Source organism: Melanerpes formicivorus, unplaced genomic scaffold (assembly GCF_026170545.1).
Source record: "Melanerpes formicivorus ecotype bairdi unplaced genomic scaffold, bMelFor1.0.p_v2 SCAF_13, whole genome shotgun sequence".
Lineage (NCBI taxonomy): Eukaryota > Metazoa > Chordata > Aves > Piciformes > Picidae > Melanerpes > Melanerpes formicivorus.
Genome location: NW_027142365.1, coordinates 20,677,693 through 20,704,174, shown reverse-complemented (window position 1 = coordinate 20,704,174; position 26,482 = coordinate 20,677,693). Strand labels below are relative to the sequence as shown.

At 54.2% G+C, this 26,482-nt stretch overlaps 1 protein-coding gene across 2 annotated transcripts in view; it reads left to right on the top strand.

The window, feature by feature from the left end:
* Positions 1 to 26,482, top strand: part of RSU1 (Ras suppressor protein 1) — a 149,608-nt gene that overhangs the window by 63,262 nt on the left and 59,864 nt on the right. For both annotated transcript variants that reach the window (XM_068146389.1, XM_068146388.1), the window contains one exon: positions 1,634 to 1,766. In XM_068146389.1, the coding sequence (XP_068002490.1) occupies positions 1,634 to 1,766 (133 nt within the window). The remainder of the gene's footprint in view (positions 1 to 1,633; positions 1,767 to 26,482) is intronic.

Below are 26,482 nucleotides of genomic sequence, written 5' to 3'. Positions count from 1 at the left end.
AGCCCCTGGCACTTGGACTTGTTGAATGCCATCCTGTTGGACTCTGCCCATTTGTCCAGTCGGTTGAGGTCCCTCTGCAGAGCCCTTCTGTCCTCTAACTGACCAACATCTGCTCCTAACTTGGTGTCATCTGCAAATTTACTGCTGATGGACTCAATGCCCTCATCCAGATCATCAATGAAGATGTTAAAGAGCACAGGGCCCAGCAGTGATCCCTGGGGCACAGCACTGGTGCCTGGCTGCCAGCTGGCTGTGGCACCATTCACCACCACTCTCTGGGCTCAGCCTCCAGCCAGTTCCTAACCCAGCTCAGAGAGCTGCTGCCCAAGCCAGGGGCTGACAGCTTAGTCAGCAGTTTGCTGTGGGGGATGGTGTCAAAGGCCTTGCTGCAGTCCAGGCAGACCACACCCACAGCCTGCCCCACATCCAGGAGCTTGGTACCAGCACCATGCTGGGCACCAGGAAGGCAAAGCAGTGATCAAGAGCAGTGACCAAGCTTCAGCAGAGCAAACTCCTCCTACCACAGCATCATTCTCCTTTCATTCCTGCAAGTCATGGTAGAGAGGGCCCAACACTTAGGCACTACTAATGCCTGCTTTAAACTGCTTAAAGATTATGTGCAGTTAAGTGAGTTCAACCCTGCTCTGCAAGGTGAAAGAACAGAAGAGAGCTGTGATGTCCTCCTTCACCTCTCAGCTAAGACTGAAATATTTGCCTTTAGTATGGTCACACTCTCTGAATGAATGAAAAGTGTTAGATTCACAGAATCACACAGCACATCAGGCTGGAAGAGACCTCCAGGCTCAGCCAGTCCAACCCCCACCCAGCACTGCAGGCTCAGCACCAAACCATGGCCCTAAGCACCAGCTCCACACACTGCTTCAACACCTCCAGGGATGGGGACTCCAGCACTGCCCTGGCCACAACATTCCAAGGCCTCAGAAGCCTTCCAGGCAAGAAAGATTTCCTAGCAGCCAGCCTGAACCTCCCCTGGGGCAGCTTGCAACCATTGCCTCTGCTCCTGACCCTTGACACCAAGGAGCAGAGTCTGTCCCCTCCTCACTGCAACCTCCCTGCAGGGAGCTGCAGAGAGCAAGGAGGTCTCCCTCAGCCTCCTCTTCTCCAGCCTCAACACCCCCAGCTCCCTCAGCCCCTCCTCTAGCCCAGGGGCTCCAGGCCCTTCTCCAGCCTGCCTGCCCTGCTCTGCACAGGCTCCAGCCCCTCAGTGTCCTTCCTGCAGGGAGGGCCCAGAGCTGAGCACAGCACTGCAGCTGTGGCCTCCCCAGTGCTGAGCACAGGGGGATGATCCCTGCTGGCCACAGTGAATGAGTGGAAACAGTCAGAAGATGCAACAGGAGAGATTCTGTTTAGATATTAAGAACATTTTTTGCTGCAGGAGTGGTCAGGCATTGGAACAGGCTGTCCAGGGAGGTGGTGGTGGTGGAGTCACCATCCTTGGAGAGGTGTTCAGAAACTGTGGGCATGGCACATTGGGACACTGTTCAATGGCCATAGGTTGGACTGAGTCTGGGAGGCCTTTTCCAGCCAAAGCAGTTCTGTGATTCCATGACTTCTGCCAGAGGTTTCACATGTCTTGTTTCTTCATCTGCTGTTTTGTGTCAATCTCTTTCAGGTAACTTGGATTTGACTGGTCAGAAGCAAGTCTTCAAAGCAGAGAACAACCCCTGGGTCACCCCTATTGCTGATCAGTTCCAGCTGGGAGTCTCTCATGTTTTTGAGTACATTCGTTCGGAGACGTACAAGTAGTGAGTATTCCATGCCCCTGCCTGCAGCTCTGGGGCTTGCTTGCTGCTCCTGGGCTGTGCTTGGCCAGCTGGTAGCAGCCACCCTTCTGCCATACTCCACACACTAGCTGGCATTCAGGAGTTTTGCTGACAAGAAGGTAAATGAACAAGGTTTAGCCATGTCAGACAAGCACAAGGGCTGCTTGACACTGTCAGAGTCACAGAAGGTCAGGGGTTGGAAGGGACCTCCAGAGATCATCCAGTCCAAGCCCCTGTCAGAGCAGCAGCACCCAGGGCAGGGCACACAGGAACTCATCCAGGTGGGGTTGGAAAGGCTCCAGAGCAGGAGACTCCACAACCTCTCTGGGCAGCCTGCTCCAGGCCTCCAGCACCCTCACAGGGACAAAGTTTTCCCTCCTGTTCCCATGGCACCTCCTCTGCTCCAGCTTGCCCCCAGTGCCCCTTGTGCTGTCCTTGGACATCCCTGAGCAGAGCCTGGCTCCAGCCCTGCACATCTTTATCCCCAGCAACGAGGGCAGCCCTCAGGCTCCTCTGCTCCAAGCTCCAAGCCCCAGCTCCCTCAGCCTGGCCTCCCAGGGAGATGTTGCACTGCCTGCAGCAGCTCTGTGCTGGACTCTCTCAAGCAGTTCCCTGAGGTCCTTCTTGTCCTGGGAGGCCCAGAACTGGACACAGTATTGCAGATGTGGCCTCAGCAGGGTAGAGCAGAGAGGCAGGAGAACCTCTCTCAACCTACTAACCACAGCCCTTCTACTGCACCCCAGGATGCTCTTGGCCACAAGGGCACATTGCTGGCTCATGGTCATCCTTCCATCCACCAGGACCCCCAGGTCTCTCTTCTCTGTGCTGGTGTCCAGCAGGTCAGGCCCCAGCCTCTCCTGCTCCATGGGGTTGTTCTTCCCCAGATGCCAGACTCTCCCCTTGTGCCCTTGTTGGATTCCATTCCATTTCTCTCTGCCCACCTCTCAGCCTGTCCAGGACTGGCTGGATGGCAGCACAGCCTGAGAGCAGTCAGCACTGCTCTGAGCAGTTTGGTGTCACCAGCAAACTTGCTGGCAGTGCCTCTGTGCCCTCAGCCAGGTCATTGATCAGTATATTGAATAGTCCTGGTGCCAGTACTGACCCCTGAGGGACCCCACTGGACACAGGCCTCCAGCTAGACTCTGTGCCATGGAGCACAGCTCTACTGTCCTGCTTTTGCTGTTCATTTCTCAGAGCTACTAAGGTACAGCAGGTGTGAAGTGGTACAAGCCATTTTATGTACAGAGTGAAACCCATGCTTGGTTTGAGTGCAGACTGTTTTGCTTTCAAGGAGGTGTCTGGAATTCCCCTGGTTTAGTCTGGAGTGGTTTACAAGACCCTGCAGTCCTGGTCACTCAAATCCAGCTGCCAGTGGTGTCATCAACAGCATAGCTGCAGGAAAGGGAACCTCCTGCTGGCACTCCTCTGTTTCAGCTCCAGATCCTGGCCCCAGATGCTGAGTGTTTGTAGGCAGCAGAGTCTTTAATCACTCCCTGACTTGAAATACTGATTTTTGGTGAGCCTTCCCATGTTAGCAGTGCACAGCAGACCTTCAGGTGGCAGGTCACTTCTGCATGTCTGACAGCAGCCTGTCTTCCTGGGAGCAGCAGGTGATGTGGCACTGCCTCCAGGTTGCAAAGTCAGTCTGTGCATTTGCTCTTCCCTTCAGTAATGGATTGTCATCATTCAGAAGCACTTGTGATGATTTGTTTGTATGGTAGCTGCCTGATCTCAGTTACTGAAGGAGAGCACTCACAAGTGAAGGGCTGGGGATGTGCATTTCTGATCAGAAATGGCCTTTGTGGACTGTTTGCACTGAGAGAACCTAGGTGAAAAGGATCCTGGGTGGGAGAGTGGCTACCAAAACTGCATGGCTCAGGAGTGTCCTCCTGCTGTAGCTGTGTTCCCAGGATGGCTCTCTCCATAGGTTGAAGTGGACTGCAGCAACCTTTTTCCAGCCACCTGCCTGCTCACCTCCCTTCCCCACACTCTGTGGTGCAGCCCCAGCCAGGTTTCTTGAGGCTGTTTTCATAGTTTCATAGTTTCATTCAGGGTTGGAAGGGACCACAAGGATCATCTAGTTCCAACCCCCCTGCCATGGCAGGGACACCCCACACTAGATCAGGATGGACAGAGCCTCATCCAGCCTGCTCTTAAACACCTCCAGGGACAGGGCCCCAACCACCTCCCTGGACAACCCATTCCAGGGTTTCACCACTCTCATGGGGAAGAACCTCCTCCTCACATCTAGCCTGAATCTCCCCGCCTCCAGCTTCATTCCATTCCCCCTAGTCCTATCACTGCCTGAGATCCTGAGCAGTCCCTCCCCAGCCTTCCTGTAGCCCCCTTCAGATACTGGAAGGCGACAATTAGGTCACCTGGGAGCCTTCTCTTCTCCAGACTGAACAGCCCCAACTCCTTCAGTCTGCCCTCATAGGAGAGGTGCTCCAGCCCTCTGATCATCCTTGTGGCCCTTCTCTGGACACCTTCCAGCACCTCCAGATCCCTCTTGCAATAGGGGCTCCAGAAGTGGACACAGTACTCCAGGTGGGGTCTCACCAGGGCTGAGTAGAGGGGGAGGATCACCTCCCTTACCCTGCTAGCCACACTTCTCCTGATGCAGCCCAGGATCTGATTGGCTTTCTGGGCTGCAAGTGCACACTGAGAGCTCCTGGTGAGCTTTTTGTCCACCAGCACCCCCAAGTCTCTCTCTTCAGGGCTACTTTCCAGCCAGTCCCTGCCCAGCCTGGATTTGTGCCTGGGATTGCCTCGACCCAGATGCAGGACCCTGCACTTGCTCTTATTGAACTTCATGAGGTTGGCTTGTGCCCACCTCTCCAGCCTGTCCAGGTCCCTCTGGATGGCCTCCCTTCCCTCCAGCTGTCTGCTGCACCACACAGCTTGGTGTCATCAGCAAACTTGCTGAGGGTGCACTCAATGCCACTGTCCATGGCACCCACAAAGATGTTGAACAAGCCTGGTCCCAGGACTGATCCCTGAGGGACTCTGCTTGTCCCTGGCCTCCCCTGGGACATGGAGCCATGGACAGCCACTCTTTGGGTGCAGCCATCAAGCCAGTTCCTTATCCATCTAGTGGTCACCCATCACACCCATGTGTCACCAGCCTGGAGACCAGGATGTGGTGTGGGACAGTGTCGAAGGCTTTGCTCAGGTCCAGGTAAACGACAGCAGTTGCTCGCCCCTCATCTATTAATTTTGTCACCTGCTCATAGAAGGCCACCAGGTTGGTCAGGCAGGATTTGCCCTTGGCAAAGCCATGCTGACTGTTCCCAATCACCTCTTCACTATTCTTCTGAGCCAGTAGTGACTCCAGGAGGATCTGCTCCATGATCTTTCCAGGCACAGAGGTGAGACTGACTGGCCTGTTTTGCCAGTGGTTTTTATTGCCAATGGTTTATTTCTGGTTGAGCAATGCAGGTTTGGGCCCCATGTGCAGGTCCCACAGGGGCAGCTCTGGGCATCAGGAGGGCAGCATCTGTCTCAATAACAGAGACTGAGAGACTTTAATAAGAGCAGCCTGGGAGGTGGATCTCCATGCTTGTAGATATCTGAAAGGTTGCAGGTCATGAGGATGGGGCTGGCCTCTCCATCAGTACCCAGTGACAGGACAAGAGGCAGCAGGCACAAACTGCAACACAGGAGGTTTCAGAACAGAGCAGAGTAAACCAGGTTGGAAGAGACCCCCAAGATCATCTTCCTTGGTGTGAGGATGCTGGAGGCCTGGAGCAGGCTGCCCTGAGGGGTCATGGAGTCTCCTCTGAAGACTTTCCCATCTCAGGTGGATGTGTTCCTGTGTGACCTGATCAAGGTCCCCCTGTGTTAGCAGAGGGATTGAGCTAGGTGATCTCCAGAGGTCTCTTCCAGCTCCTGCCATGCTGGGATCTGAAAGTTCCTTGAATGGCACCTGCTGCAGCCATGCTTTGTTTGCATTTGGCTTTAGGTGTTGCAGCTCCTCAGCACAGTCTAGGTGACAGGTCTGGCAGCTCTGTTGTGCACAGCAGAAATGAAGATGCCTGTTTGCAATGAGATTGTGATCTCTTCCCTTAACAGCTGTACACCACCTCCAGCTTCCCTTTCCTTCAGAGCCTGTGTCAGTACTGTGTCTCTCGTCACAGCACTGGGGGGTGACTGTAGATACCAACCAAGCACAATGCAGCTCTCTGGGGCTTGCTTTCTGCTGAATGTTCAGCCCCCAGTCACATGAAAATTGACTTGCAAGATGCAATAACCCAGCCAGCAGAACTGAGACACAGCAGTGCAGCAGGGTGGATGGGTGGGCAGGCTGCTGGTTAGACCTCGCTTGCAGCACTGAGGAGAGAGAAGCTCTTGTACGTTAGCAGTCAACAGAGTGAGTTTGCTTTCAGGCACTTCTCTAAAGCAAGAGCTCTGCAGCTCTGTGGTGGGTGGGTTTGGAGCTCCAGAGGTGGTAATTATCTCCCTTTGCTCACTGCTTTTGCTGGTTGGCTTGACATGCTGGTTTGACTTTGTTTGCAAGCCTGACAGCGTGTCTGCCAGCTAAGGCAGAGGGCTGTGCTCAGGCAGGGGCGAGTGCCAAGGCTCAGGGGCATAGCAAGCTGGCCTTCCCTAGGCTGGTTTGTGCCAACACAGGACATTTGATGTCTGCAGTGGCCAGGGCACCCTGTGTGCTTAGCTGCTGCTGTCTCAGCCAGAAATGGCTCCACTAAGCCACAGCAGTGCACACCCCTGCAGTCAGGTTACTAAGCCTTGGTGTTTCTGCTGGTGGTGGCACAAGCCAGAGCTGTCTGCTGCAGTCAGCAGTGGAGATTTCAGATGCTGGGAGGCTGCACTTGGGAAGCAACTACCAAAGGGATCAGAACCTCTTCTTTCCTTTCTGCAATGAGCTGGCTGCTCCCAGCATAGTTAGTGAAAAATCACCCCCCATTTTTAGCCTTGTCCCAGGCTATTCATGCTCTGGTGATTAACTGGCGAGGAGGGATGACACCCCTGAGGGATGGTGATCTCTAAAGATAAAATGCCATTTGTCTCCCCTACTTTTCCATTCTCACTCTCCTGTTTGACATGTGTGAGCACCAAGCAGCAGACTGGCATTGCTCTTCCCTTCAGAAGCCACGTTCCCACCTTCAGAGCAGCTCCTCTCTCTTTGGAGGCTCTTCCACATCCTTTAATTTCCTCACCTTTCAGGAGAAATGATGCCAGGTGATTTGTTTTCAGCCCTCATTTTTCAGCCAGGCCTTTGTGCTGACAAAAAGATGGGCCATATATTGTGGCAGCAAATGTGTGTGGAGGGGCTCTTAATTCTCAACAGGAAATTCAGCAGCTCTTGGCACTCTGCTGGCTGTTGTTGGCTAAAATACACCAGCTGCACATATCAGCCTGTGACAGCAGCCTTTGGAAATGGGTCAGTTTGCCAAGGACAGAAGGATCCTTAATCTCTGCCTGCCCTACTAACTTATGGAAGGGGAGTTAGTAAGCTGCAGTTTGGCTGTGGTGCTCAGAAGGTGCCCTTAAACTCTCCATGTAGTGTTGCAGTAGTGTTGGAAAGCAGCTGGAGAGATTGCTCAAGCACTGAGGGGTAGTGGCAACCTCCTCTCCTCCAAGGGCTCTTAACTACCTGCTTCATATTTTTGTTCATGCCTTTAGACAACTTTCAAAGTGACCTCTCTCTTGTAAGTGTATTCTCAGAGGATCTTCTCTGCCTAGGATACTGCCAAAGGGATGATGGATTGGATGGGTTAGTGTTTACAGGGTACTCAGACAAGTGCAGAGAGACATGGGTGTTTGAAAGAAAACTGTGTGTTAAGCTCCTGTGAAGAATGGGAATCCTGGGAAGCTACTCAGGGTCAGGGTAAGGTAGTTACTGACTTGATTGTGATGAGCTATAGCTGAGGTGTGCAGTTGGTAGCAGTGAGTGGGTTTGGCTGCTGGCATTCAGCCAGACCTGGACAGGCTGAGAGCTGGGCAGGGAGAAATGGAATGGCATCCAAGGGCAAGAGTAGAGTCTGGCATCTAGGAAAGAACAGCAACATGGAGCAGGAGAGGTGGAGAACTGAGCTGCTGGAGAGCAGGGAAGGGGAAAAGGACCTGGGGGTCCTGGTGGATGGAAGGTTGACCATGAGCCAGCAATGTGCTCCTGTGGCCAAGAAGGCCAAGGGCATCCTGGGGTGCATCAGAAGGGCTGTGATTAGTAGGTTGAGAGGTTCTCCTCCCCCTCTACTCTGCCCTGCTGAGGCCACATCTGGAATATTGTGTCCAGTTCTGGGCCTCCCAGGACAAGAAGGACCTCAGGAAACTGCTTGAGAGAGTCCAGCACAGAGGCACAGAGCTGCTGCAGGCAGTGGAAGATCTCCCTGGGAGGCCAGGCTGAGGCAGCTGGGGCTTGGAGCAGAGAAACCTGAGGGCTGCCCTTGTTGCTGGGGATAAAGATGTGCAGGGCTGGAGCCAGGCTCTGCTCAGGGCTGGCCAAGGACAGCACAAGGGGCACTGGGGGCAAGCTGGAGCAGAGGAGGTGCCATGGGAACAGGAGGGAAAACTTTGTCCCTGTGAGGGTGCTGGAGGCCTGGAGCAGGCTGCCCAGAGAGGTTGTGGAGTCTCCTGCTCTGGAGCCTTTCCAACCCCACCTGGATGTGTTCTGTGTGAGATGCTCCAGGTGGCCTGGATGATCTCTGGAGGTCCCTTCCAAGCCCTGATGTTCTGTGATTTACAGCAAAGTCAATCCAGAACATTGCCCTTTGGGTACATTTCTGGCATTAATCACATGCCCTTGCTCACTGCTCATGTGAAACCTGCTCTTACCTCCTTGTTCTAAGAGAAAGGGAGGCAGAGTCTGTTGCAGTCATCATCTCCTGACTGTGGTATCTCAGCTAGAATAGAATCATAGAATCAATAAGGTTAGAAAAGACCTCAAAGACCATCAAGTCCAACCTGTCAGCCAGCACCTCCTGACTAACTGAACTGAAAGATTTATTTGAGTCTTATATTCCCAGTGACATCATTGCTTGTTGTTGTATACATGATGTGCTAGCAGAGAATCACAGGGTGTCTGGCCTGGAAGGGACATCCACAACTCATCCAGTCCAACCCCCTGCACTCAGCAGGGACATCCTCCACTGGATCAGGTTGCCCAGAGCCCTCTCCAGCCTCACCTTGAATATCTCCAGCCATGGAGTCCAAACCACCTCCCTGGGCAACCTGTGCCAGTGTTCCACCACCCTCCTGGTGCAGAACTTGTTCCTCACATCCAATCTCAATCTGCTCTGCTCTAGTTTGAAGCCATTGCCCCTGGTCCTGTCCCTGCAGGCCTTTGCAAACAGTCTCTCTGCAGCCTTCTTGCAGCCCTCTTCAGGTACTGGCAGGCTGCTGTTAGGTCTCCCTGGAGCCTTCTCTTCTCCAGGCTGCACACCCCCAGCTCCCTCATTTGGACTTACAGAAACCTTCACAGTATTCCTTTCTCCACTTAGACTGAAGAAATAGATGCAGGGAATGCTTCCCTTTGGCTGCTTCTGTGTACAGTTAAATACCTCTGTATCATCCAGCCCTACCTGGCCTTGTAGCACCACCAGAAAGAGCTCCACTGAGCACAGTATGATCTCAGCAGCAGTTCCTAGTGGTTCTGGGCTCTCAGGACCACATAGAGACCACAGGGAGGAAGGCAAATCAATTGCTTTAAGCACCAAATGTGGATTTGATTGAGAGGAGCGTGGTCAGATGGCTCAGCTGTTTGCATGACGCACAGGAGTCAGGAAAGATGGAGAGAATTTGGGTGCTGGGAGTCTGTGCTGCCTTGCTGTGATAGATGCTGTGAAGCAGGCTGTGATAGATGTTGTTTTCCTCTTTGTTTCTCTTTTGTCACTAGCATTCTTTGGTGGCTTGTGGAATGGGAGGCTCCATGCATTAGTTTTCTCCTAGGCTGAGCTCCACAGATGCTTCTAGACCAGGTATTCTCTTGGTTCCTGGAGGGATTGCTCTCGAGCAAGCACTCTCAGGATGAGCCTGTAGGGAGTGCTTCTTTCCCCCTCTTGTTTGCACGGTGTGGTTGTCCTCACCTTTGACTCAGGTGGTGCCATGTGCCCCACAGGCCATTGCTGGAGCTCACTCCTGTATTTCAGTGACTCTAGCTTTTGGCCCCTTTCATGGGTGCCCCTTCTGTGCAGGTGTGTGACCTCTTGCATTGTAGGGTGGTTTCAAAGGCTGAGGAAAGATAATGGCAAAGAGATGGCCTCTGTGATGGACCTTAGGTGAGATTCTCTGGGATGCCACATCTCCTCTGAAGGTGAACTCACTTCTAATTAAACTTCCCTCAGAGGATGATAGGAAGCTGTTGCAGGTTAAGGGCAATCAAGAGTTGATTGGTACAGCCACAAGGGAAAGGCCTCCAGAGGCTGGAGAGCCCCAGGGGCACAGGCAGCTTGCCCCAGGACATTGCAATCTGTTCTTCTGCTCTGTTCCCTGTCTCTCTCTGCTGCAGGCAGTGCACAGCCAAAGCTCTCTCTCTTCTCTCCATCTCAGGCCCTGTGCTGTTATCTCATGGGGTGTGGGGCAGAGGCTTTCTCCTGGCCTTGGCTGGCAGTGAATCTCCAGCTCCAGCCCAGGGCCTGGGGAAGCCTGCGGCAGGCCTGGGGCTGGGGGCAGCAGTTTGGCTGCTCCTGGGCTGTGAGGCTGAGGGGGGTGGAGGCTTCTGGCAGGCTCTGGCCTGGCAGGCTCAGGTGTGCTCCTTCTACCTGAATGCCTTCTGTGTGTCTTTGTGAACAGAGTTTCCATTCCAGCTTCCAACCAGTGTGGAGCATTTTTATTGACTCCTTGGGCAGGGCTGAAAGATCTTCCCTGGCCTTTGGAGCTGGGCAGCTCCTGGCTCAGAACTTGGAGAGAAGCAAGATAGCTTAGAAATAAGCAAGTGTTGACAGTCCTGATTCACACATTTCAACCACGTAGCTGTAACCAACTGTAATTCACCAGCAGAGTTCTTTGATCAGCCCCTGGCATTTGGCTGTGCTGTATGGGAGGCATGGGCCTGTGTATTTATATGCAAACACTGCTTGGTATTCCAACCAAATGTTGTATTTATTGGCTGTATTTTAAACATTGATAAATATATTAGTGCATGATTTCCAAGAGAGAAAATGGATGGCTCAGAGTCCTGACATCTTCAGACAGCATTTACATGCAAATCTGTAACTCTTCCCCTGAAGAAGAGCAAAGTGGAAGCCATGGTGAAGGATCAACAAGAAAAACAGTATCTCTGGATATCTGGGTGTAGATTTTACTGAGATGGATATGCAATAAAAACTCAGCCATCACTGATCTGCCTGACAGATAGAGATACCACACACATAAATACTTGTCTGGCTGCTGGTATTACCATTCCCTTTGATGTCAGCTTCCATGCAAAGCTCAGAATGCTGTGCAGTAACCCATTTCCCAAGTCAAAGTTATAACCTAGGGCTTAAGTCACTGGGGCAGACATCTAGGACTGTGTAAGGAGCAGGACTGGAATGAAGAGAATAGAACAGAATGGAATTAGCCAGGTTGGAAAAGACCTTTGAGATCATCCAGTCCAACCTATCACCCAGCACCATCTGATCAACTAAACCATGGCACCAAGTGCCTCATCCAGGCTCTTCCTAAACACTTCCAGGGATGGGGACTCCACCACCTCCCTGGGCAGCACATCCCAATGGCCAATCTCTCTTGCTGGGAAGAACTTCCTAACATCCAGCCTGAACCTCCCCTGGCACAGCTTGAGACTGTGTTCTCTTGTTCTGGTGCTGGGTGCCTGGGAGAAGAGACCATCCCCCACCTGGCTACAATCTCCCTTCAGGTAGAGGAAAGTACAGAAGCTGAGGGCTTGGTAAAACCAAAGGTAGAGATAAGAGTGACAGTAGGATACAGGTTAGGATACCAAACTGCATCTAAACATAGGGCAAGGCATTAACTTCAGTTAAATATCATTGGCCATGATAATAAAGCCCCAAAGCAGCAACAGGTAGTGAAGTATCAAAGCAGCTGATAAGACACAGAATGGAGTTGGCCTAGAGGACAGCTTGGGCTCTAAGCAAGGAAGGCAAGTTTGAGAAGTGCAGCTGTGGGCAAGTGGCAGCCTGAGCAGGGAAAGTGCTAGGGAGCATTGAGCAAAGTGTGTGCAGTGGGACAGAGCCAGTCCACAGTGGGGCCTGTCCTGTGTGGCTCCTGGTCAGCAGAGGGTCTGGCTGTGGCTGTGTGATTCTGATAAAACCTAGGAATGAAATGGGACCTTTCTGCACCAGGGAAGGGAGGTTGCTCATGAGGCTGAAGGAGGGAAAGCCCCATTCTGTTGTACTTCTGTGCTCAGTGCAAGCAGGATGATGCTCTAGGGACCCTGAGTTGTGTCTCAGTTCACTGAGCCTGACCAACATCTCATGTGTGAGAAATGGTTTTAAAGCTCCAGGCCTGGGGACATGCACTTGGCAGCTTTAGGAGACATGGCTGGCAGAGTCTGGGCACACCAAAGCTCAGTGTTAATTGAACTGTGCTGGCAGGAAAATGCTAAAAAGGGGCTGAAGAGCTCCTCCCAGCACTGAGGCAGCCAAACAGACCAGCTGGGGTAATCATCACCTAGGTTACTTGGGACAGCAGTTTGGGGGTAAATAGTGAAGAAGATTCTGTTAGTGAAGGTATTAAAAAGATCCCTGTAGTGTGAATATCAGTTGTGAAGTACAAGCATGAATATGCATCTGAGAGCTGCTTCCAAAGACACTGGGTGAATGTGATTGGTCAGGGCAGGTGCTGAGCTGCAAGAGTGCTGTGAAGGGTTTTAGCTTGTGCAGCTGCACTGCATCCTCCTAGCAGGGGAACACTGCACCTCCAGTAAAGCACTAGGGAGAGTTCACTGTCTGGTAGCTCTTGGGAGAGCCAACAAGGACATTCCTCATGAATAACAGAGTCACAGAAGGTTAGGGGTTGGAAGGGACCTCCAGAGATCACCCAGCCCAGCCCCCTGCCAGAGCAGCATCACCCAGGGCAGGGCACACAGAACACATCCAGGTGGGGTTGGAAAGGCTCCAGAGCAGGAGACTCCACAACCTCTCTGGGCAGCCTGCTCCAGGCCTCCAGCACCCTCACAGGGACAAAGTTTTCCCTCCTGTTCCCCTGGCACCTCCTCTGCTCCAGCTTGCCCCCAGTGCCCCTTGAGCTGTCCTTGGCCATCCCTGAGCAGAGCCTGGCTCCAGCCCTGCACATCTTTATCCCCAGCACTGAGGGCAGCCCTCAGGCTCCTCTGCTCCAAGCTCCAAGCCCCAGCTCCCTCAACCTGGCCTCCCAGGGAGATGTTCCACTGCCTGCAGCAGCTCTGTGCCTCTGTGCTGGACTCTCTCAAGCAGTTCCCTGAGGTCCTTCTTGACCTGGGAGGCTCAGAACTGGACACAGTATTGCAGATGAGGCCTCACTAAAGCAGAGCAGAGTGGCAGGAGAACCTCTCTCAATGTCTCACCGCAGCCCAGGATCCACCTTGGATGTTCTTCTTGGCCACAAGGGCACATTGCTGGCTCATGGGCATCCCAGGTCTCTCTTCTCTGTGCTGGTGTCCAGCAGGTCAGCCCCCAACCTCTTCTGCTCCATGTTGTTCTTTCCCAGATGCAAGCATTCAGTGTCCCCTCAGGTATTTGGGAGCAAATCCACAGTCACTTCTGAGTAGACACTTCAGATGACCTGGCAGTTACTGCCAGACCACAGTGAAAATACAGCTGTCCTAGAGCCCTTCGTGCCTGGGCACTGGGCACTTCACAGCAGAGCTGTGTGTGTGAGGAAGGGGTGCAGAGCACAGCACAGGCTGTGGTTCTGGTTGCAGGGGGAGGTCAGAGGAGTGACTGCTGCTCTGCAGAGCACAGCTGTGGGCTCACCCTTCAGTGCACATCTGAAAGGCCTGGAAGAAGCCTTGGGGTAGTGACTACTAGTGACCTCCTCCTTCCAGCAGCAGCTGAGGCTACATTCAGTTCTGGTGTCAGCTGTTCCAAAGGGATGTTAAAAATCACATTCAGGTACAGACACCTCCCAGTTACTGGAGAGCAGAAGTCAAGCAGATTAAGAACAGGTAGCAAGGTGCAGCCTCATTACAGGATGCTGAGCAGGGCAGGCTGCCAGGGGAAGAAGCAGACTCATTTGCTCTTGCTGTCCTCTCATGGCTTCAGGGTATTTTCTGGGATCAGACCAACATCTTGGTGTGAGAGTTATAGTGTGAGCCCTGATGGCTTTCCACAACTCACCTGGTGTACAGAGCTGGTCCATGGCCTGGCTTTGCACTTCACCAGGAATGCTCTACAGCATCTTGAAGAAAATCCTCATGACTGCAAGAGGGAGAAGAATGAAGAGGAACTGAGAGGCAAAGCTGCCCTGGTTGAACATGATACTTGGGGCATCTAATGGACTAGCAGCTGAACAGGAGCCAGCAGTGCCCAGGTGGCTAAGAAAGCTGAGGACAGTCAGATTTAGGTCCTGGACAGGCAGGGCCCTTTGGCTACTGCTTTGCAGCAGCTTTTTTTCTGTTCTCTACTCATCTACATTAATAATTTAACTCTAGAGATCTGATACACTGAGAACTATTACTGCATATCCCTTATTCCACTTGGCTGGGAGCTTTGGGGATAAAGTTATAGTCTGAAGTCTCTAGGAGCATAAACAGTAAGCAGAATCACTTAGGACACTGACCATTGCTCCAGCCCCACCAGAATGCTGAGAGCAAATGCCAGAATATTAGTTCTCTGCAGAGTTTTGCCAGATGTTTTCAGAAGCTGGCTGCAGTGCTGGAAGCAAGCAGGAGCATTTGTTTCACTGCCTGGGGAACAGTGATTCTTAGTCTCACAGAATCACCAAGGTTGGAAGAGACCTCAAAGATCATCGAGTCCAACCTGTCACCACAGACCTCATGGCTAGACCATGGCACCAAGTGCCACATCCAATCCCCTCTTGAACACCTCCAGGGATGGGGACTCCACCACCTCCCCGGGCAGCACATCCCAATGGCTAACAACTCTCTTGGTGAAGAACTTTCTCCTCACCTCCAGCCTAAATCTCCCCTGGCACAGCTTGAGACTGTGTCCTCTTGTTCTGGTGCTGCTTGCTAGAGAGAAGAGACCAACCCCCACCTGTCTACAACCTCCCTTCAGGGAGTTGGAGAGAGCAAGAAGGTCTCCCCTGAGCCTCCTCTTCTCCAGGCTGAGCAACCCCAGCTCCCTGAATCCCTTTTCCCATCAGTAAAACCCACTTAGAGATTTATAATAAGACAGATTTTCACTTCTCCAATCCTGATCTGGCTACCAAGTGCTGTGGCCTAATGGTCAATACATGCAGGATGGAATGGAGCAAATCCTAACCCCAGCCATGTGTGGATGGTTCCCCTGGACAGGGCTAAGAGACCTCTCTTCCCTCTCTGGAGGGATCTTCAGGTCCCTGCCTGTGCCTGTGCATGCTCTGGGGGTGCACCAAGGAAAGAGAGTGGCACCACAGAGTCCAAGAACCTGCTGCATGCAAAGGCCTTAGATAGCAGAGCTTTGGAAGCATGGGGTTTAGGCATGGATGGAGGTGTGCCAGCTGTGACTCTCAAGTAGAGGTGAATTTTGCTTACAAGAGCTGCAGCTCTGAGCAAACAATCTTTAGTCACCTTTCAGCTCAATAGAATTCCCAGGCTACATTCTTGGCATTGCTTTGCTTACTGCATTTGATGTTCTGCCAGTGGCATCCTGGCCTGCATCAGGAAGAGTGTGGCCAGCAGGAGCAGGGAGCTCATTCTGCCTTGTACTCAGCACTGGTTAGGCCACACCTTGAGTCCTGTGTCCAGATCTGGGCCCCTCAGTTTAGGAAAGATGTTGAGCTGCTGGAAGGTGTCCAGAGAAGGGCAACAAAGCTGGGGAGCAGTATGGAACACAGCCCTGTGAGGAGAGGCTGAGGGAGCTGGGGTTGCTTAGCCTGGAGAGGAGGAGGCTCAGGGGAGACCTTGTTGCTCTCTGCAACTCCCTGAAGGGAGGTTGTAGCCAGGCAGAGGTTGGTCTCTTCTCCCAGGCAGCCAGCACCAGAACAAGAGGACACAATATCAAGCTGTGCCAGGGGAGGTTCAGATGTGAGAAAGAAATCCTTCCCAGCAAGAGAGATTGGCCACTGGAATGTGCTGCCCAGGGAGGTGGTGGAGTCACCATCCCTGGAGGTGGTTAAAAACAGACTGGGTGAGGCTTGGTGCCATGGGTTAGTTGATTGGATGGTGTTGGGTCATAGGTTGGGCTTGATGATCTCTGTGGTCTTTTCCAACCTGGTGAATTCTGGGGTTCTGTGTCTCTGGGGTTCTTGCCCCTGGGGTTCTGTGCCCCTGGGGTTCTGTGTCTCTGGGATTCTGTGCCTCTAGGGTTCTTGCCCCTGGGGTTCTTGCCCCTGGGGTTCTGTGCCCCTGGGGTTCTGTGCCCCTGGGATTCTTGCCCCGGGGTTCTGTGCCCCTGGGGTTTGTGCCCCTGGGGTTCTGTGCCTCTGGGGTTCTTGCCCCTGGGATTCTGTGCCCCTGGGGTTCTGTGCCCCTGGGATTCTTGCCCCTGGGGTTCTGTGCCCCTGGGGTTTGTGCCCCTGGGATTCTTGCCCCTGGGATTCTGTGCCCCTGGGGTTCTGTGCCCCTGGGGTTCTGTGCCTCTGGGGTTCTGTGCCCCTGGGATTCTTGCCCCTGGGATTCTGTGCCCCTGGGGTTCTGTGTCCCTGGGGTTCTGTGCCTCTGGGGTTCTGTGCCTCTGGGATTCTGTGCCCCTGGGGTTCTGTGCCCCTGGGATTCTTGCCCCTGGGGTTCTGTGCCCCTGGGGTTCTGTGCCCCTGGGGTTTTTGCCCCTGGGGTTCTGTGCCTCTGGGATTCTTGCCCCTGGGGTTCTGTGCCCCTGGGGTTCTGTGTCCCTGGGGTTCTGTGCCCCTGGGGTTCTGTTCATTTCTTGGGTGTCCCAAATGTAAACTTCCTGTGATGTTGGCTTTCCAGAAGGGAAGGTAAGCAGGGAGTGACAGCGATGCTCCTGCATCTAAATGCCATCAAGCAAATTGATGCAAGGTAGAATGATGCAATCAGCCTTTTTTATTCCCTGTTCCATGGAATGCCTAATGTGTGCTTGGCAGTAATTCACTCCTGCCCAGGAGTTTCTGACAGTTTCGATTCTTTGGGCTTATTAATCAATGGAGGCAGCAGCAGGGCAATTTTTATGAGACCCACTAGTCATCAAAAATTTATGATCTGATAAATCAAGGCAACAACTAGCATCGCAATAGGGTGAGGAAAGTGGCATGCAAAGGAGCGGTCAGGACACTTCTGTCTTTAGGGTCAGAGGTTTGGGTTGTCCCTGTGTCCAGCAGCCCTCCCTGGAGCACAGCTGCTGCCTTCTGTGCTGTGCTCTTCCCTTCCAGGCCACAGCTCCTCTCAGCACCCTGCTGGGAAAGCAGAGCAGCTCTGTGCAGAATGTCATCCACAGCTTTGCTCTAAACCTGAGACCTTTGTGGTTGGCTGCAGTAGGTGCTGTGCAGTTCAGGAGTAGGATGGGGTGGAAGCACGTTGGTGGTACTGCTGACATGCCCCAAATGTGCTTCAGTCTCTGGTCTCCTTGTGGTCATTCAGCTCCTGTTTGCTCTGGTCACTGGCAGCTCTGGTCACTCAGCTCCTGTCTGCTCTGGTCACTGGCAGCTCTGGTCACTGGCAGCTCTGGTCACTCAGCTCCTGTCTGCTCTGGTCACTGGCAGCTCTGGTCACTCAGCTCCTGTCTGCTCTGGTCACTGGCAGCTCTGGTCACTCAGCTCCTGTTTGCTCTGGTCACTGGCAGCTCTGGTCACTGGCAGCTCTGGTCACACAGCTCCTGTTTGCTCTGGTCACTGGCAGCTCTGGTCACTCAGCTCCTGTCTGCTCTGGTCACTGGCAGCTCTGGTCACTCAGCTCCTGTCTGCTCTGGTCACTGGCAGCTCTGGTCACTGGCAGCTCTGGTCACACAGCTCCTGTTTGCTCTGGTCACTGGCAGCTCTGGTCACACAGCTCCTGTCTGCTCTGGTCACCAACAGCTCTGGTCACTCAGCTCCTGTTTGCTCTGGTCACTGGCAGCTCTGGTCACTCAGCTCCTGTTTGCTCTGGTCACTGGCAGCTCTGGTCACTCAGCTCCTGTTTGCTCTGGCCACTGGCAGCTGTGGTCACTCAGCTCCTGTTTGCTCTGGTCACTGGCAGCTCTGGTCACTCAGCTCCTGTTTGCTCTGGTCACTGGCAGCTCTGGTCACTGGCAGCTCTGGTCACACAGCTCCTGTCTGCTCTGGTCACTGGCAGCTCTGGTCACTGGCAGCTCTGGTCACTCAGCTCCTGTCTGCTCTGGTCACTGGCAGCTCTGGTCACTCAGCTCCTGTCTGCTCTGGTCACTGGCAGCTCTGGTCACTCAGCTCCTGTCTGCTCTGGTCACTGGCAGCTCTGGTCACTGGCAGCTCTGGTCACACAGCTCCTGTTTGCTCTGGTCACTGGCAGCTCTGGTCACTGGCAGCTCTGGTCACTCAGCTCCTGTTTGCTCTGGTCACTGGCAGCTCTGGTCACACAGCTCCTGTCTGCTCTGGTCACTGGCAGCTCTGGTCACTGGCAGCTCTGGTCACACAGCTCCTGTTTGCTCTGGTCACTGGCAGCTCTGGTCACTCAGCTCCTGTTTGCTCTGGTCACTGGCAGCCCTGGTCACACAGCTCCTGTTTGCTCTGGTCACTGGCAGCTCTGGTCACTGGCAGCTTTGGTCACTCAGCTCCTGTTTGCTCTGGTCACTGGCAGCTCTGGTCACTAACAGCTCTGGTCACTCAGCTCCTGTTTGCTCTGGTCACTGGCAGCTCTGGTCACTGGCAGCTCTGGTCACTCAGCTCCTGTCTGCTCTGGTCACTGGCAGCTCTGGTCACTGGCAGCCCTGGTCACACAGCTCCTGTTTGCTCTGGTCACTGGCAGCTCTGGTCACTCAGCTCCTGTCTGCTCTGGTCACTGGCAGCTCTGGTCACTCAGCTCCTGTCTGCTCTGGTCACTGGCAGCTCTGGTCACTGGCAGCTCTGGTCACACAGCTCCTGTTTGCTCTGGTCACTGGCAGCTCTGGTCACTGGCAGCTCTGGTCAATCAGCTCCTGTTTGCTCTGGTCACTGGCAGCTCTGGTCACACAGCTCCTGTCTGCTCTGGTCACCAACAGCTCTGGTCACTCAGCTCCTGTTTGCTCTGGTCACTGGCAGCTCTGGTCACTCAGCTCCTGTTTGCTCTGGTCACTGGCAGCTCTGGTCACTCAGCTCCTGTTTGCTCTGGCCACTGGCAGCTCTGGTCACTGGCAGCTCTGGTCACTGGCAGCTCTGGTCACTCAGCTCCTGTTTGCTCTGGTCACTGGCAGCTCTGGTCACTCAGCTCCTGTTTGCTCTGGTCACTGGCAGCTCTGGCCACTGGCAGCTCTGGTCACTGGCAGCTCTGGTCACTCAGCTCCTGTTTGCTCTGGTCACTGGCAGCTCTGGTCACTCAGCTCCTGTTTGCTCTGGTCACTGGCAGCTCTGGTCACTCAGCTCCTGTTTGCTCTGGTCACTGGCAGCTCTGGTCACTGGCAGCCCTGGTCACACAGCTCCTGTTTGCTCTGGTCACTGGCAGCCCTGGTCACACAGCTCCTGTTTGCTCTGGTCACTGGCAGCTCTGGTCACTGGCAGCTTTGGTCACTCAGCTCCTGTTTGCTCTGGCCACTGGCAGCTCTGGTCACACAGCTCCTGTTTGCTCTGGTCACTGGCAGCCCTGGTCACACAGCTCCTGTTTGCTCTGGTCACTGGCAGCTCTGGTCACTCAGCTCCTGTCTGCTCTGGTCACTGGCAGCTCTGGTCACTGGCAGCCCTGGTCACACAGCTCCTGTTTGCTCTGGTCACTGGCAGCTCTGGTCACACAGCTCCTGTTTGCTCTGGTCACTGGCAGCTCTGGTCACTCAGCTCCTGTCTGCTCTGGTCACTGGCAGCTCTGGTCACTCAGCTCCTGTCTGCTCTGGTCACTGGCAGCTCTGGTCACTCAGCTCCTGTCTGCTCTGGTCACTGGCAGCTCTGGTCACTGGCAGCTCTGGTCACACAGCTCCTGTTTGCTCTGGTCACTGGCAGCTCTGGTCACTGGCAGCTCTGGTCACTCAGCTCCTGTTTGCTCTGGTCACTGGCAGATCTGGTCACTAACAGCTCTGGTCACTCAGCTCCTGTTTGCTCTGGTCACTGGCAGCTCTGGTCACTGGCAGCTCTGGTCACTCAGCTCCTGTTTGCTCTGGTCACTGGCAGCTCTGGTCACTAACAGCTCTGGTCACTCAGCTCCTGTTTGCTCTGGTCACTGGCAGCTCTGGTCACTGGCAGCCCTGGTCACACAGCTCCTGTTTGCTCTGGTCACTGGCAGCTCTGGTCACTGGCAGCCCTGGTCACACAGCTCCTGTCTGCTCTGGTCACTGGCAGCTCTGGTCACTGGCAGCTCTGGTCACTCAGCTCCTGTTTGCTCTGGTCACTGGCAGCTCTGGTCACTCAGCTCCTGTCTGCTCTGGTCACTGGCAGCTCTGGTCACACAGCTCCTGTTTGCTCTGGTCACTGGCAGCTCTGGTCACTGGCAGCTCTGGTCACTCAGCTCCTGTTTGCTCTGGTCACTGGCAGCCCTGGTCACACAGCTCCTGTCTGCTCTGGTCACTGGCAGCTCTGGTCACTGGCAGCTCTGGTCACTCAGCTCCTGTTTGCTCTGGTCACTGGCAGCTCTGGTCACTGGCAGCTCTGGTCACTCAGCTCCTGTTTGCTCTGGTCACTGGCAGCTCTGGTCACACAGCTCCTGTCTGCTCTGGTCACTGGCAGCTCTGGTCACACAGCTCCTGTCTGCTCTGGTCACTGGCAGCTCTGGTCACACAGCTCCTGTTTGCTCTGGTCACTGGCAGATCTGGTCACACAGCTCCTGTCTGCTCTGGTCACTGGCAGCTCTGGTCACTGGCAGCTCTGGTCACTCAGCTCCTGTTTGCTCTGGTCACTGGCAGCTCTGGTCACTGGCAGCTCTGGTCACTCAGCTCCTGTTTGCTCTGGTCACTGGCAGCTCTGGTCACTCAGCTCCTGTCTGCTCTGGTCACTGGCAGCTCTGGTCACTGGCAGCTCTGGTCACACAGCTCCTGTTTGCTCTGGTCACTGGCAGCTCTGGTCACACAGCTCCTGTCTGCTCTGGTCACCAACAGCTCTGGTCACTCAGCTCCTGTCTGCTCTGGTCACTGGCAGCTCTGGTCACTCAGCTCCTGTCTGCTCTGGTCACTGGCAGCTCTGGTCACTGGCAGCTCTGGTCACACAGCTCCTGTTTGCTCTGGTCACTGGCAGCTCTGGTCACTGGCAGCTCTGGTCACTCAGCTCCTGTTTGCTCTGGTCACTGGCAGCTCTGGTCACTCAGCTCCTGTTTGCTCTGGTCACTGGCAGCCCTGGTCACACAGCTCCTGTCTGCTCTGGTCACTGGCAGCTCTGGTCACTGGCAGCTCTGGTCACTCAGCTCCTGTTTGCTCTGGTCACTGGCAGCTCTGGTCACTGGCAGCTCTGGTCACTCAGCTCCTGTTTGCTCTGGTCACTGGCAGCTCTGGTCACACAGCTCCTGTCTGCTCTGGTCACTGGCAGCTCTGGTCACACAGCTCCTGTTTGCTCTGGTCACTGGCAGCTCTGGTCACACAGCTCCTGTCTGCTCTGGTCACTGGCAGCTCTGGTCACACAGCTCCTGTCTGCTCTGGTCACTGGCAGCTCTGGTCACACAGCTCCTGTCTGCTCTGGTCACCAACAGCTCTGGTCACTCAGCTCCTGTTTGCTCTGGTCACTGGCAGCTCTGGTCACTGGCAGCTCCTGTTTGCTCTGGTCACTGGCAGCTCTGGTCACTCAGCTCCTGTCTGCTCTGGTCACTGGCAGCTCTGGTCACTGGCAGCTCTGGTCACACAGCTCCTGTTTGCTCTGGTCACTGGCAGCTCTGGTCACACAGCTCCTGTCTGCTCTGGTCACCAACAGCTCTGGTCACTCAGCTCCTGTTTGCTCTGGTCACTGGCAGCTCTGGTCACTCAGCTCCTGTTTGCTCTGGTCACTGGCAGCTCTGGTCACTCAGCTCCTGTTTGCTCTGGTCACTGGCAGCTCTGGTCACTGGCAGCTCTGGTCACACAGCTCCTGTTTGCTCTGGTCACTGGCAGCTCTGGTCACTGGCAGCTCTGGTCACTCAGCTCCTGTTTGCTCTGGTCACTGGCAGCTCTGGTCACACAGCTCCTGTCTGCTCTGGTCACTGGCAGCTCTGGTCACTGGCAGCCCTGGTCACACAGCTCCTGTTTGCTCTGGTCACTGGCAGCTCTGGTCACTCAGCTCCTGTTTGCTCTGCTCACTGGCAGCTCTGGTCTGGAGGTCCCTTCCAAGCCAGCCCATTCTGTGTGATTAGAGTCGTGGCAGTGAGCCCAGCACCCACAAATGCTTCACACTTGCCTTTTCTTTCTCCTGCTGGTGGTGTTTGGATTGCCCCTGGACTCTGGCAGTGCTGGTGCTTGCTCCTGTTCCTGGGGATTCTGTTGTCTCACTGATGCATTGCTTGCTGCTGGTTTCTTTGGGTGGTGTTTGCCTGTGGACAGATAGATGCTGGTACTCTGTGGTTGTTGTGTTGTGAATGCTAATTACAACTTCATATTCCCTCTACTTGGCAACTTCTGCATCCACTGTCTCCAGCATTATTCATGAGGAGGCTGAGGGAGACCTCCTTGCTCTCTACAGCTCCCAGGAAGGGGGCTGGGGCGAGGCTGGGATTGGTGTGCCTTCCCAAGTCACCAGCAATAGGCTGGGAGGAGATGTGCTGAAGCTGTGCCAGGGGAGGGCTAGGTTGGAGATTAGGAAACATTTCATTCCTGGAAGAAATTGGCCCAGGCTGCCCAGGGAGGTGGTGGAGTCCCCACCCCTGGAGGTGTTCAGGAAGCTGCAGATGTGGTGCTTCAGGATATGTGGTGATGGTAGCTGGCTTGTGGTTGGACTTGATGATTTTCTAGGTCTTTTCCCACCTTATCCCTTCTGTGATCTTGTGATTATGTTTAATGCTTAGTTTTAATCCTCTGAAGCCTGGCTTGCTGGAGCCAGGCTTGCCACCCTTCCCAAAGTGAGCAGTGTGAGCTCCTTTCCCTCCTTCCCCTCTGAGAAAGGCATTCATGTGTGTCAGAAAAGGAGAGCCCTGTAGCAAGGCAGAGGCTCAGGCACTTCTCCTCCCTGCAGAGCACTGAGTGATGATGTTAGCTAATGCTGGGATGTATTGCACAGGAAACCTTCCTTGCCACTGCCAAATTTCACAGAGAGTGGAGCTGGGGATCAGAAAGGCCACTTTCACTCATCTCCTCCTGTGCTGGCCTGAGAGTGCATGCATCAGCACTAATGAGCACTAATGAGTGTATGAGCAGGGGAAGGGGGGGGGTCTAGATTAAGCCAAGAGGACACACCTGCTGGGCTCCAGCTGGAAGGAGAGAGGTGCCCTGGCAGCCAGCTGTGAGCTGCTGTGTTGGTGCTGAGTGTACCTCTGCACATCCATCTGCCCTGAAACCCCCTCCCACACTGCTGCACAGAGATGAGTGCTGGAATGAGCTGCTGTTCAGTAGGTGCAGACATCAACTCAGTTCCATTTCACTCTTTCCTAGGAGGAAGGATAGATTCAGAAAGCAGTGTGGACTGTTGTGGCTGGGGAAATCTGTTGGCTGAGCAACCAAAACATCAATGGTGTGAAAGGAAAAGAACAAACAAAAGCTTGCAAAAAGATGTAATTGATAGGTAAAAGGCTGAGGTGGTCCAAAAGAATCAGGGGAGGGACTGCTGCAGAATGCAGAAGCCAAATGCTGATCTTCCTGGAGCTCCCAGCTAATTATTTCACTCTAGCTGTACACATGCTGCAGCCTGGGAGTGCACTGCAGGATCCTGAGTGGCTGCCTGGCCTGGGTGGCAGTGTGCAGCCTTTGCATATTGATTGAAGTCATTCATAGAATAGAATAGACAAGGTTGGAAGAGACCTTCAAGATCATCGAGTCCAACCCATCAACCAATCCAACACCATCCAATCAACTAACCCATGGCACCAAGCACCCCATCAAGTCTCCTCCTGAACACCTCCAGGGATGGTGACTCCACCACCTCCCAGGGCAGCACATCCCAATGGGCAATCACTCTCTCTGTGTAGAACTTCCTCCTCACCTCCAGCCTAAACCTCCCCTGCCACAGCTTGAGACTGTGTCCTCTTGTTCTGGTGCTGGCTGCTAGAGAGAAGAGACCAACCCCCACCTGGCTACAACCTCCCTTCAGGTAGTTGTAGAAAGCAATGAGGTCTCCCCTGAGCCTCCTCTTCTCCAGGCTAAGCAACCCCAGCTCCCTCAGCCTCTCCTCACAGGGCTGTGCTCCAGACCCCTCCCCAGCTTTGTTGCCCTTCTCTGGACACCTTCAAGTCTCTCAATGTCCTTCTTAAACTGAGGAGCCCAGAACTGGACACAGGACTCAAGGTGTGGCCTAACCAGTGCAGTGTACAGGGGCACAATGACCTCCCTGCTCCTGCTGGCCACACTCTTCCTGATGCAGGCCAGGATGCCATTGGCCCTCTTGGCTGCCTGGGCACACTGCAGGCTCATGTTCAGCCTACCATTGACCAGTACCCCCAGGTCCCTCTCTGCTTGGCATCTCTCAGCCACTCTGACCCCAGCCTGTAGCACTGCCTGGGGTTGCTGTGGCCAATGTGCAGAACCTGGCACTTGGATGTGTTCAATCTCCTGCCCTTGGACTCTGCCCATCTGTCCAGCCTGGCAAGGTCCCTCTGCAGAGCCTCTCTACCCTCCAGCAGATCAACTCCTGCCCCAGCTTGGTGTCATCTGCAAACTTACTGATGATGGACTCAATGCCCTCATCCAGATCATCAATAAAGATGTTAAAGAGCACAGGGCCCAGCACTGCTCCCTGGGGCACACCACTGGTGCCTGACTGCCATGACTGGGTGCTGTCTAGATGAGCTGCTCTCTGCTTGGGCCTTGCTTCCATACACTCTCTGAACCCTTTTAGCATGAAATTAGAATGGAAATGTGTCTTAAATTTTAGAATGATCCCTGGGGGGCATTTCCCCACCCCCATCACCACCTCTTACTGCAGTGCCTGCAGTTTGCCTTGCAGAATCCTTTTCCAGGGCTTGGGTGCAAGATGAGTCTGCTGCAATGAACTGTTAGCTGCCTTTTCATTAAAGAAATAACAAGCCCAGGGTTTGTTCAGCTAAAAAGGGAACACACTGAATAAACCTAGTGTGCACTTAATGACACTGGATGTGCTTAGCTGGTCTCCTGTTTACAACTACAAACTGCCTCTAAAGATCTCACTGGGTGGTGAAATGTGTTTGTGGTGTGGTTTTATAACCATCCTCACAGCTGTCCCAGCACAGTCCTGGAGAGCAGCTCTCTTGCTGCTGGAGGTATCATAGTACCATAGGATCAGTCAGGGTTGGAAGGGACCACAAGGAGCATCTAGTTCCAACCCCCCTGCCATGGGCAGGGACACCCCACACTAGATCAGGCTGCCCACAGCCTCATCCAGCCTGGGCTTAAACACCTCCAGGGACAGGGCCTCAACCACCTCCCTGCACAACCCATTCCAGGGCTTCACCACTCTCATGGGGAAGAACTTCCTCCTCCCCTCCAGCCTGAATCTCCCCACCTCCAGCTTCATTCCATTCCCCCTAGTCCTATCACTGCCTGAGATCCTGAGCAGTCCCTCCCCAGCCTTCCTGTAGCCCCCTGCAGATCCTGGAAGGCCACAATGAGGTCACCTGGGAGCCTTCTCTTCTGCAGACTGAACAGCCCCAACTCCTTCAGTCTGTCCTCATAGGAGAGGTGCTCCAGCCCTCTGATCATCCTCCTGGCCCTGCTCTGGACACCTTCCAGCACCTCCACATCCCTCTTGTCATAGGGGCTCCAGAACTGGAGGCAGTACTCCAGGTGGGGTCTCAGCAGAGCTGAGCAGAGGGGGAGAATCACCTCCCTTGCCCTGCTGGCCACACTTCTCCTGCTGCAGCCCAGGATCAGGTGTGCTGCCTCTCCATGGCTTTCAGATGTTGTCCTCTCCAGTGGCTCAGGGATGCTCTGTGAGTGTTGTTTGCATTCAACATGTCTGGTTTACCTTGCTCCAATTAATCAGCTGGAAGTGGATAATACCTGAAGGGATCCTACAGGGAGGAAGGCTGCAGAGGGACTTCTCCTGAGGGTGTCCAGAGTCAGGACAAGGGGCAATGGTTTGAAGCTGAGGCAGAGCAGGGTTAGACTGGAGCTGAAGAAGAAGTTCTTTGCAGTGAAGGTGGTAAAACTCTGGCACAGGCTGCCCAGGGAGGCTGTGGCTGCCTCCTCCCTGGAGGTGTTCAAGGCCAGGCTGGATGAGACCTTGAGCAATCTGGTGCAGTAGAGAGGAGTCCCTGCCCATGGCAGGGGGTTGGGGTAGGTGATCTCTGAGGGCTTCCATCCTTAGCATTCTGTGGTTTCATGATTCTGTGTTTCTGTAGTTCTGTGTTTCTGTGGATTTGTCAGGACAACAAGGCTGAACTCATCTGCTGGGGACCAGAGCCTCACAACAAGAGGGCCAGAAGGCCTTCCACCAACCAGCCATAGGGAGGGGATTGTCCTCCTGTACTCAGCTCTGGTGAGGCCACACCTGCAGTGTTGTGTCCAGTTCTGGGCACCTCAGTACCA